General features: G+C 38.1%; 1 protein-coding gene across 2 annotated transcripts; it reads right to left on the reverse strand.

Moving 5' to 3' along the window:
• Positions 1-113: 113 nt before the first annotated feature.
• Positions 114-12,079, reverse strand: LOC148068718 (muscleblind-like protein 2a). Of its 2 annotated transcripts, XM_087803483.1 has the most exons (10): positions 11,845-12,077; positions 9,405-9,853; positions 8,457-8,621; positions 8,191-8,382; positions 7,768-8,019; positions 6,076-6,129; positions 5,625-5,784; positions 4,441-4,476; positions 3,962-4,056; positions 114-2,777 (listed from the first exon to the last, which is right to left on the reverse strand). In XM_087803483.1, the coding sequence occupies exons 2-10, from the start codon at positions 9,576-9,578 to the stop codon at positions 2,763-2,765; spliced, it is 1,143 nt and encodes a 380-aa protein (XP_087659609.1). In that variant the 5' UTR covers positions 9,579-9,853; positions 11,845-12,077; the 3' UTR covers positions 114-2,762. The 2 variants fall into 2 exon arrangements, with proteins under 2 accessions (XP_087659609.1, XP_087659608.1); XM_087803482.1 differs by lacking the exon at positions 3,962-4,056 and having other exon boundaries at positions 11,845-12,079.
• Between the last annotated feature and the right edge of the window lie 324 nt (positions 12,080-12,403).

The following is a 12,403-nucleotide window of genomic DNA, read 5'->3' on the forward strand; positions in this document are numbered from 1 at the left end:
TAAGCACATTATTATGACGGAGAGGAACTGCTTCACTTCATCGACGACATTGATCCTCTTCACAAAGACATCCCAGCTTCATAGTTTGACACAGAACTCAAGAAAGTCACAGCAAATATTCAAGCTCATTTATTAACAACATTAGTTTACAGGGACAGAACTGTTTTTTTTAATGAAATGTCAAAGAATGAAACACAATTAGTTCCACAGTTTTTAGTTAACATTTAGGCCCAGACTGAGAAATATGGTGGAATTGATCAACTGGAGGACCAACCTCTTGAATTCAATTTTGGGGTCATCTTTCTAAGGCAAAAACAGACTGTAAAGAAAGAGAATTTCCCAACAGCCGGTCCATCTAAACATTCGTCTTTAAAGTGAGTGATTCAACAGACTTATTTGGGAGCGTTTGAGGAAGCAGCTGAAGTCTTGGCCAAAAGATTCTCCCTCAATAATACATGTTGAAATTCTACATTTCATTCAGCCACCGGGGATTTTTTATCTTGAATTATTAAGGTCAAGGGTGATCACAGCAGGGATGCTAATTGTTGTTGAGAAGAAAAGATCAAGAGACATCCCTGTGGAGCGAGAACACCAGCCACTGTCATGTTCATGCGCCCGAGAGGATGGATTAACCTCCTGAGATGAAAACTACACCAACATCTTAATTGCGTTGCAACGAATGAAGATCTGTCACAACATTAAAAGCAGTCCTGGGCTCATTCCATAGTTTAAAGCCTTTTGTCTTTTCCATCAAATTATTTTAGATTTATTTATTTATTTACTGGAGAATATGTTTAAGCCATTATATGAAGAATTAAATGCTGAATTCCTGAATTTAATATGTTTAAATTAAGTTAACCTTTTTTCTTTACATATTGAGCAATTTTGTTAAACAGATTTTATCATTTATATAACATCTCTTATTTGTATTGTATTATTAAATACATCTTTTTAAAATTCATATTATATGTATATATTTATTTTTTGTTTAATGTTCTATACTTTGGATATAAACAGTGTCTATTAATTTATATTAACTTTTTTTCCCCAAAAATAAATATCCAATTAAATAATGATAATACTTCCATGTTTACTGTGTTTTACCTTTAGGAACCTTTAATAATTTAAAAAGATCAGTGAAATAAGTTTTTATAATATTTTTCTAATGACCACAGTAGATAATGTGGTTACAATTGGACATTGAAATGTGCATTTCAGCGTTAAAGGTTTGGCGCTAGGTCTCTTTATCTTGTAAAATGAAATATGTGGACTTTTTAAAGCATCACAAGTACATGACAGAGTTTAGTTGTGTCAGAACTTGTGACCGTCTGCTTCAATGTCATTATCTTTTGGCCAAGACCAGCCAGTTTCATTTTGAGCACTCGGACATTCACAAGACGCACGACTTCTGCAACCAAAAAAAAACAACAATCCCATGAAAGCAGAACAAACTGAACCTCACTTCCCTCAAGAGAAACTACTGAACAGTGGCTGTTGAATGCACTTATGAAAGCAAACTCCTCGACCACGAGCGTACAAAGAGAGTTGACAAGGCAGTGACAAGGACCTGACCGTCGATCCCTGAACACAAATGGCTTTTCATTGCTGATACAAACACTTGGAGGCCCCTTGGAGGGAACCCCCGTCCAACGAAAAATTACATTCATCATAACACAAAAAGAAATATATTCTCAAATGTTGCCGAATCACAAAACTATTCACAAATAATGATAAAAACACACAGGACAATGTGAAATAAGTTTCTTTGTAGATTGTCTGAGAATCTCAAATACACATTTTACACGACATTAGAAACATTTAAAATAGAATAATCTGACATTTATTTTAGGATAACTGTTCTTTTAACTAGTCTGTTCTAAACAAAGACAATTGCATATTGTTGTCATCCACCACACACTTGTTCCTTTTGGAAACTATTTCATCAGAAAATTAACAGTTACAGAGTAAATAGACAGACGTTTAAATTGAAATCCAAACAGGCATATAAGTACTCAGCTCTAATCACTACTCTTCTTAAATATCACTATTCTTTAGGCACTTACAGTATCTGAATTTTACAGTGCTGGAAATCAAGTGTAAGACATTTCAATCTATTCAGTCCTCAAAGGATCACACGTTAGCGTACAAAATACATCTAAGGGATGAGCGGGGGTTAAATGTAACAGTTTAAATATTTGTCTTTAAGTTAAACTAAAAGCCGAAGTCTCAAACCATATGCAATGCAAAGGCACACCAGTAGGTGGAGCACTGACCAAGAATAAAAAGTAAGACATACATTTTGAAGACACATCCTGCTGTGGGCTTCTAAAAGCTTAAAAAGAATCAAACAAGTGCTTTTTTTTGCTAGAAAGTGAAGGTTAAAAGCTCAAAGGATGAGGTGTGACCCATGCGAGCCACAGCTGCGACAATCTTTTCAAATAAGACCTTTAGAAACACCTAAAGTAACACAAACACGCACACACGCCGTTAGTCTTTACACTCTACATTCTCTAATATTGTTCCTGTTTTAGGCTAATGGATCCATTATGGTTCTATGGAGATGCTTTTGTTACCTTAACTTGGGGGAGTAGATGCTGAAACTGAGTGCAAAATTCAAGACGTGTTCTCTGAAATGCTTGTAATTGAGTGACGATGTCATCAGCATGCAGCTTGTTGTCCATCTAGTCTGGTGTCGTATTTACAGAGCTGCTCTTTGGGGTGTTTGGCTGCAGCGACATGGCAATGATCTCCAGCTCGGGCGCTCACTTGAGAATGATCTGTCGAGGGAAAGAAAAACAACAATGACACATGTTGACGGTTACGAAATTAACTGGACTGGCATGCAGGATAGGTGTTGTTGGAATGTCACAACACATTTGAAGCATTTGTGTTATAATGTTGCGTCACATTTCTGGATGTGTTCGAATCTGAGTGTCTGGATGAATCACATCTACAGTGAGAACAGAAATAAGTGAAATAGCTAAAATCATGCCATAGAAATGTTAAATATTCTGTGTCAGTACAGGTAATAAGGTTATAATTATTAAAGGTAATAAAGGTAATAATGACCAAAAATGTAGTTTTCACTAAATTAAATACATATGTACAGTATTGACTATAAGTGCTATACAGTTCTATATAGAGAAAACAATATAATATACTTGTATCATTACATATCAATATTTGATTAGTATTAATACATATTATTTACGTTTATTAAATATATAAGGTTCATTTACCAGCTTTTAATATCATTTCATCACCGTTTCTATCCACTTGTTTGCTAAATATCTAAAAAACAAAAACACATTAAAGTTGCTAGTAATGTGACAGTAATTGAATGTTGGTTGTTTTCTGTTACATCAGGATCAAGGAAGATTCTATAAGAGGATGTTCTTCAGTTGACACCCCAAAAAAGTTGGTTTTATGAAATTCTTGGCCTCTTGGTTACTATGACAGAAATCACTGACAAAAGAGTATAAAATTAAAATAGTTATGGACTTTTATAGGAACATACTTTTGTTCTAACCAATTATTACTTTAAAGGAGGGGTAAATGTTCTTCAAAAAGCTTTGATCAAGCTGCATTTTTTTAAATTAAAGAATCCAGACTCCTCTGTGAAAGAACGGTGGAGAGATTTTATTTAGCCGACATTTTCTTTAGTTTATTTACCGTTTAAAAACTTTCTTTAAATAAACCCACAAAAAACGATGCACCATGTTATTTCCCTTCGACAGCTCAGACAGTGATGAAGTGGACGTGTGACTTAAGTGTGTGTGTGGTGGTCACAAGCCTGCTGGAGGTCTACCAGTGTGTGTGTGTGTGAAGCTCGACGACGACAATGCAAGGCGACACAAGCAGAGCGATGCTTAACTGACAAAGCGACTCCTCTGATTTCGAGTGAAGCACCTATTCGAGAACTCAAGGCTTAAATGACAGAGAGCTTCAAAAAGGAGCAAACCTGATTGGCTGGTGTTGCTGCTGCGTAGGGGACACTTGTGGTAGGAGAAGTTGCTGCAGAGACACTAGCAGGCGTAGCACTGTACATCATGGGGACTTGTTCAGGAGGGTAGTCATGAAAGCAATGAAAAGGTAGGTGAAGCGTTATGGTAACCATAGCGATGCTTTAAAAAAAAAAAAATCCTTCTTGCCAGGCAAATACAAAAAGACATTAGCAGCAAGACTTGGTTAGGTTAGCTGGCACACGGTAACTCAGCGAAGCAAGACAGCAGGGGGGGGTAAAGAGCTGATCAGGTACAATTAGGAACTCAGATTTAACATCCCACAGAGACAAGAAGATTTTTTTAAAAATACACAATTAGAAGATGCATCTGTGGGATGTTAGACGACAGTAATTCACAAGCGTTAATCTATCTCGTAACACTGGCGAAGGCTTGTGACTGTGAGGTTGAACTGCAGAGATTCAGAGAGGAGACTCACCCACACCGTTACCCGGGCTCATACAAAACACAGAACCTACGAGCAGAAGAGAAGGCAGCGTTACACACAGAGAACATGATGATTCTGTGAACATCTGGGGGATGTGTAGCTCTCAACGCTCTGATATAAAGCAGCAAACAGTCATTTCATCTTTTCCAAGTTCTAATGTGTTTATACCGGTTGGGGTTGGTTGGATTTCCATTAACGGATTAAACAACCTTCAGATTGATCCTCGGACCTCGTCTCTGGAGTACCAAAGACTTTCTGTCTGAATGTAGCAAAGGTGAAATTCTGAGGTTTAAGAGCCAGATTGATAAACTTCAGTACCTTGCTACACTCATACACAGCTTTTAGTGGCTGCTTTTGCTGGTGGCGTCCTCCTGTGGGACCCTCCAGAGTGATTCCAAATAAATACTTTTGACTTGAGAGTGCTTGATTGGAATTGTGCTTGAATTGTCTGAGGCGCTTGACTGTTTGATTAATAGTAACCCTTGTGACTACAATTTATTTTGACACAATGGTTGTAGAATGACTAAAAATGTGCTTTGCTACACTTCCAACATTCATTTTTGGAGACTTTGAATCTAAAAAAAGATGAAAATATTCACTTTTATAATGTCACGAGAAGTGTAAACAATAAAATGTCTTCATGGTGGCTTTCACTGATTGGAGCAATTGGTCTTATAACAAAAAAAAACACACTCACTTTCTAACTCGATAAATATGCCATAACTTACTTTAACTTCTAACACTACCCATTCTTTGTCTCACTCCCTCCCAGTAACCTCATCGCTTCTTGCTTTTGAAGAGAGAGCTTTTTTTCTTCGATCATAACACACTCATAAGAGAAAGGCTCTATTCTTTTTGGTTTTGGACATTTTTTATCCGTACTGATAGTTCAGGATTTTGTAATGAAAACATTTGATATCTTGGTCTATTTTACTGTGAAGTGCACAGGGTTACTGTGAAGACATGTGTACAACAAATAACTCTGGTTCTAAGCTTTAAGATGGTGTAGATAGGATACACTTTCGATGAAGTGTTCTTATTCTTATTAATCATTCGATCTCTTGTTTTGTTGTTTTCTCTCAGCCACAAATAGCATGGTTGCATGTGACGTGGTCCTAACAGACTCCCTCACACATCCGTGGTCGACTACAGTGTTGATAATGACAGTGACTGACCTGCGGGGTAGAATGCTGCAGTGGGCTGCTGCAGCTGCGCGCTGGCCAGAGGATGTTGATAGTGCAAAAAAGCTGGGTTGAGGAGGGAGCCGGCCCAGCTGCTCTTCTCCAGAGCTTGTCTCTTTGGTAGAGGCTGCAGGAGGTTGTGAGGGAATGACACCTAGAAAAGTGGAAGGACGGACAGCAGCCCGGTGAGAATCAAACGTCCATTTCTACCATCCACACAGACGACTACGAAATATACTTTAACTATGTAATTTACAGCACAACACTAAAGACTGTTAGTCACAAAGCGTACAAATGGAATATATATCCACAGAAACATTCAATATCTGATCCAAGATTTACTTTACAACAGACAAACACTGGATAACACTTAATGGCACTATGACAAAGAAAAAGTTATCACTGTATATTTATGGGCTACATGCAAAGCAAAAAGTGAAAATACCAGGTTTACAGTTGCCTCGAGGGGTCGCTTCAGTGCTTTGGCGGTCGACTGAGTCTTTTAATAGCAGGCAGAGAGCACATGATGGAGGTGGGCCAATGGGATTCAAGCGTATTAACATACAGGTAACAGCAAGCAGAGGTGCGTCATGGGGGGGAAGCATTGTGGATAGATGAGAAGGGGGGGAAACAAAAAAATAATGTAGTTTACGACATAAAACATTGTTTGCATGCATATTAAACACAGTTTCAGAATAAAGAAGCACTTGCTGGAGATAAACAGTTCAATTTAAAAAGGAACTTAACTCTGTAATTTCCCATATAAAAGTGTCTTATACACATCATCACTGTTTATCATTTACTGTAAAACCCTGGTAGAAATGTGACACTCCCCGACTTCCCTTTCATCAATGAGGCATGAGCTGCTCTGCTCCAAGTCTCTGGCAGATGACTGAGGTCTTTGAGTAAACCACTTTTTATTTTAGAAAGAAGGCCTTTTTATCACCATGTCAATTAAGTTTAATACTGTACTTTCTTCATGATATTCACAATATATCTTAAAAGATTCCTCCACACAAAATCAGGATATCTGTGTCACTAATTGATTTATAATGAATTAGGTGAACTAAATTTTTTTTTACCAGAAATACAAAACATTGTCAATTGAAGTCATATGAATAAAGGCTAATTAAAACTATATACTGCAAAGTGGCTCTTCTTAAAACACACTCTGATCATTTCTTTGTGTTATGTAGATGTATTTAGGGGCATTCAATTAATTTAAATATATAATAATAATAATATTGCATATACACATATAGGGCTAGTATTAACTTTTCTTACGTGCTGCTTAACAAGCAGAATTAAAATTGCATTTGAAAAAACTTAACTTATCACCATGTGTTAAGCTCATCTTAAAATGTTCATTGCAGACTGATCATACACTTAAGTGTGATACGATGTAGGAACTATGTTTAAATATTTTGTATGAAATTATTAATAACGTGAGGGAAAAAAAACATTTAGATGAAAATTGAACCTGCATAATGCACAATGAATATTTCACTGCCGACAGTGTTACGTGCACTGACAGACCAGGACATATTAAAGGAAAGTAATGTTGGATGGCAGTTGCCATGTTCTTCGACAACTAAAAAGAGTAGAGGAGCTGAGGGGAAACACAAACCTTTCCCGAGTATTTTATTAAAAGAAACATTTCTGCTGTGCTCCACTAGGATCTGATACCATTTACTAGCCCAAAATATCACATTCAACTACAAATTAGACCACAAATATGGTGGAATTAAATCATAAGAGCTTTTTGTCTACTACCATTCCTAGAAAATATATGGCCAGTCAAATAATTTTATTCACATAAGAGTATTACAATTTTAAATGATCAAAATACTACGTGTAAAAGGTAATTAAACAAGAATATGGTTTTGTATTTTGTTAGGCCTGCAACAAGGACTGTTTAAAACCGTGTCCTCTTTCATGATGGAGTTTGAAACCCCTAAATACTAAAAGAAAATTAATAATTGTGGTTTTAGTTTTGCCATAGCCTGAGCAGAGTTCCAAATATAATATCAGCTTCTGTACCCCAAGTTCTATGACATCACTGCAACCAGCATGTAAACAAACACCACCATTAGACAGGAATGTGTTCTATAGAAGACCAGTAAAGATTTTTTCTTACCAGAGCGGCAGCTGTGGCCTGGGCCGCCATGGCCGTCTGACTGGCTTGCTGACCGGACTTCATTTTGGCCTGCAAATGAGCAGGAGGGTGGAAATACTTGCACTTGTCCCGGGTGCAGCGGCCCTTCATGTAGTCCATGCAGACGGTGACAGTGTTATCGATGCAGTCCACCATCGGGCTGTCCATCGGGTGTGCGAAACGACAATCCGTCTCCCCTCTGGCACAATTTCCCCGCTGGAACTCACGACACACCTGCGAGGAGCCATTTGGAATCAAATGAGTGATATATTTAAAACTTTTGAAATTACTTTGTCAGGCTCAATTTGTTCCTGCACCAAGAGTTTGACACATCTGCTCTAACAATTTTTGCATGTACCTAACTAACGGTATGCTGTTTTCAGAACATATTTTCTTAGTCATCACCTCCAGTTTGTCACTGCGCTGAAGCTTCTGTGCTGAGGACGATGAGGAGGAGGGGCTCGGGAGTGTTACAGCCTGGCTTGCCGGAACAAGAACGGGGTTGTTTGGGAGGATGTCTGTAGGGACCAGGCCCATCCCGTGGCCCAACGGTGATAAGTACGAACCATATCCAAGAGCCGTGTTTGCACCGAGTCCCTAAGAGATATTAAGTTAAAAAAAAACATATGGAAGGAAACCAAAGGAACATCATTTCACACATATGTATTCACCACGGACTGGAGGCCCGGAGACGGGATCATGAACTGCATCTGTTGGGCCAGCATGGCCGCGGCCGTCTTCTGTTGGATGAGGTTGTTGCGTCCGTTGATTTCCAACTGCGCTTTTAAGTGTGAAGGTGGATGAAGGTACTTGCAGTTTTCTCTCAAGCATCGACCCTGAAATCAAACATCGAGGATGATTTCACACTTAATACTTTATAGTCACGAACCTTAAATGAACCACAAAATAATGAGATGTTACTGAATGGCCCAATTGAAGGTAGAATACGTTTCTTTACTCGCCACTCCCAACTAACCTCAGGGTGCGTATTCCTGGCTACGATCCCATGACATGATCCTGCTGGTAGATGGAATCACGCCAGCTACTGATCACGTGTAATCGGACTACTCTTCTAGCTCAGCTTTGTGGCCAAGAAACTACAGGAACTTTGCTGTATTTGTTTTAATAACAGATGTGTCAGAGACACTTTTGACACATCAATAAAAGTGTTTAGAATAAATGCTTTCTTCCCACGAGGATTAATAAATCTTATCCTCAACAGCTAATCCTACTTTTCCCCAATCGATTTTTCCAAATATGGTCTGGAAAACTCCATGAGGTGTGGCTCATATCATGCTTCTCATGACGCACCTTTAAACACCTTGAAAATGTTTTTAATAAAATAAAACTTCTCAAACATCTGTCAACACATAAATGAAAATAGCTTTCCAACGCTATCTTCTATTTTCTAAATAATTTCTTTCTTAGTAAATTGTCATCATGTCATACTTTACTGGAGATTAGGTTTGACATATTTCTTTGCTTTAAACATGTTGAAGCAGACAAGAAATAAAAAAATAATTTATATACAATCCTGATGGTAAAAACATTTCATATCAAGTTGGGCATCGTTAAACCATCACGTGTCAAGGCAATAAAGTGTGAGCCGTAAATCTCACCTTAATGGAGTCAAAGCAGGCAATAACTCTGCCGTTCTCCACTTGGCAGCTCGCTGGTGGATGAGCAAACTTGCATTCCTCATCGCTGCGTGAACAATTCCCTCTCTGGAACTGTCGACAGACCTCCAGGGTTAACCACTTGGTGTCTCTTCCTGATGAAATGTTCAATGCCATATCGACGGTTTTAAATCATAAAATGGGATTTGAGAAAAAAAAAGGGGCAAGGGTTGGAAGGAGTTTTTTTTTAAGATTAGGGGAAGAACTGCCGTTGTGATCTCCTATGTGGATGTCTTGACATAATCCTCCATCTCCAAATAACAATAATAGTCCTTTTTCTTTTTTACAGGAATGACACGCAGCCTTCAGTCCAGGTTTTTTATGAAAAGGATGTTTTGGTCGATCAATGTGAGGTCCAGGGTGTTGTCTCAGAGAAGCTTCATTTCGGAGACCTGGGAAACAAGGGGACATTAGATAGATGGTACCACCAGCAACAGAATCAGAAACTTTTATTGCCAGTGTTGTTAACACAACATAGGAATTTTGTGTGGTGTCAAAAATAAAAGAATGAAATAAGATATCCCACAAAAAAAACAGAACTGAGCACCAAGGCATCCATTCTGCGGTGCCCAATATTAGTTTTATTAAAGAAGAAATGCAAATAAACTAGCTTTCCCTTGATTATATGAGTGGTTTTCCAAAACTTTTATGACTCAGCACCTCTCTAAAAGTTAGTCGTACATGATGTGCAAATACATACAAATGAATGCATCATGATAATATCAGGTCAAATGTGCCAATTTAAGCTCCACATGCTTAAAACCCCACTTGGGAAAGCCCTGGATAATAACACGTTTTTCCTTCTCGTCTTTTAAATGTTGATGTCTGGAACTTTAAAATCTCCAAAATGACAGAGGATTTTCATCTTAAAGAGACCCAGAGTAGAACTACTGTTCTCATATGTAGGTGGCATGTAGCTAGGACACCTCAGAAAGACCACATTTCTTAGAAACCCTTGATATTTTTCTGTCGTTTACCTCAACTGAAAATCTGGAGGGACAGTTTACAGTAGTATAAGACAAGAAAGTGTGGATCTCTTGTTTATTAGCCTGCTGAACCTGAGGTCTGACCTAAGGAAACAAACGGTAGGTTTCTCCACAGGTGCTGACAAACATGTGCTTTCACCGCAAATGGATCCAGAAATTAGAAACACATTAACTAGTTAAGAATTATCAAAAGCGAAAGGTACTTTATCACAGACGATGCATTACTCCGAGTCTCTAGTGGACGCCATAGCTCTTCATATGATCAATAAGGAGATCAACATGTAGACATATTTTGGTAGACCACAATAAAACTAACCATTCAGGATCTATTCACCAGTAATTATCTGTATTAAATGCATAGAAGCCCAAAGTCCATGGAAAAAAGCGTCACAACTCAAATGGGTTTAAATTTTTGTGAATGTATAACCTCTTTAATGGTTTATGATCACGAAAAAAAAAAAAAAAAGGGCAAACATTAAACTGAGGAATGAGTGTCTAAAGCCAACTGTGATGAAAGAGATGTTCATTTCTGCAATAGTGCCTTGTCATTATCATCCCCCTTATATCCTAGAGCCCACTTAGAAGTTACAGGGTGTTTAAAAATACACTTTTAAAAGAAACAATGTTTTACTTTAACTCTAAAATAGTTCGTTTTAAAAAAGTATCTTCAAATGTCATGGAGGATTCAATTTAACACCATCACAAAGGGTGCATTCATCAACATTATCACGAGTTCATGTTGTAGTAGCAGTTTTCACAGACATGTTAGCTCAAGGACTCAATGTAAACAGAGATCATGTTTCCCTAATTGTGGAAAAAGTAAGTTGTGTTTTTTCACACACTCACAAGTGGAATTTAATAAAAGGGGAATAGATGTTTTATAAATAGAAAAACTTGAGTTATACTTCCTGTACTTATCATTAGTGGTATTGGTTTCCTTTGATGAAAATGACAAAGTCAGTCGAACTGCACGTATAAAGAAGTATTCACACACATGCAGTTCTGTGGGCAGATCAAATACTGAACGCAACATTAGTGGCAGTTAGGGCAGGACGTGACAGACAGAGGTAGAGGAAAACACAGGAAGTCGATGAGTAGGCGAAAAAAGTTGGCAAACCGTTGAGCTAAATAAACAAGAGGGAAAGTTTGGACATTTCACAACGCAAACAACTATGCAGCGTCAAAGTCAATATTTCACCAGTCTGTGTTCTAAAGACTGTTTCTCAAGTTTGTTGAAGCAGATGTTTTACTGTCTGATAGTGACGGACAGAAATCTATAGCTGAAAATTCCTTTAGGCGCAAGCCAGGAAATGAAGCAAAGGGAACATTTAACTCTTCACATTTAGATCTGCTCAAATTTCCCACATGGAGTACAAACAAAGTTTTAGATGTCTTACATTTTAGATGACCACCCTGGCAACGCTCATGTATGTTCGCAGATTCCGACTCCAAAGATTTTTTTCTGTTCAGCAGCAGTGAAAACAAACCGCCTGTCGACCTCAGGCTGAAGCATTTCCAGCCTCCCCCTTCCTGCCGGAGTGCCGGCCTCCGGGAAGACCCTCCCAGTCTGAAGCTAACCAATAAAGATCCAGAAGCTGCTGAAAGCTGAGTCAACAGCTCGGAGCAGACACTGCTGACAGTGGACCTATGAATAAAATTTGCTTTCTTTTTGTAAATTTAGATTCAAGTGAAACAACACGTTTGGGTTTTATGTAGGTTCAGTCATATGATAGCAGGACAGATGCAAACGTTCTGTATTTATTTATGTATTTATTTGAATTACTACTTTATAAAGCACTTTAACATTATGTAAACTCTGCCATCTGACTGATACACAAAAATGCTTCCAGCGTTTGTACAAGTCACAAGAGTTAGTCCAAAAGTCCCCTGAGGTATTCCAGGATGATCCCTGCAACAAAGTCCATTTTCATTTATAAACCATGTCAGAAAACAGAG

The sequence above is a fragment of the Callionymus lyra genome, chromosome 12 (assembly GCF_982586985.1).
Source record: "Callionymus lyra chromosome 12, fCalLyr1.hap1.1, whole genome shotgun sequence".
Classification (NCBI taxonomy): Eukaryota; Metazoa; Chordata; class Actinopteri; order Syngnathiformes; family Callionymidae; genus Callionymus; species Callionymus lyra.

Bases quoted from the DNA above. Each gene is read 5' to 3' on its own strand.
- LOC148068718 (XM_087803482.1), bottom strand. From the start codon at position 9,578: ATGGCATTGAACATTTCATCAGGAAGAGACACCAAGTGGTTAACCCTG. The intron at 8,020-8,190 runs GTGATGACTAAG...GGCTCCTCGCAG, and splicing joins AGCGCAGTGACAAACTGGAG to GTGTGTCGTGAGTTCCAGCG. The intron at 6,130-7,767 runs GTAAGAAAAAAT...TGCTATTAAAAG, and splicing joins AGGCCACAGCTGCCGCTCTG to ACTCAGTCGACCGCCAAAGC.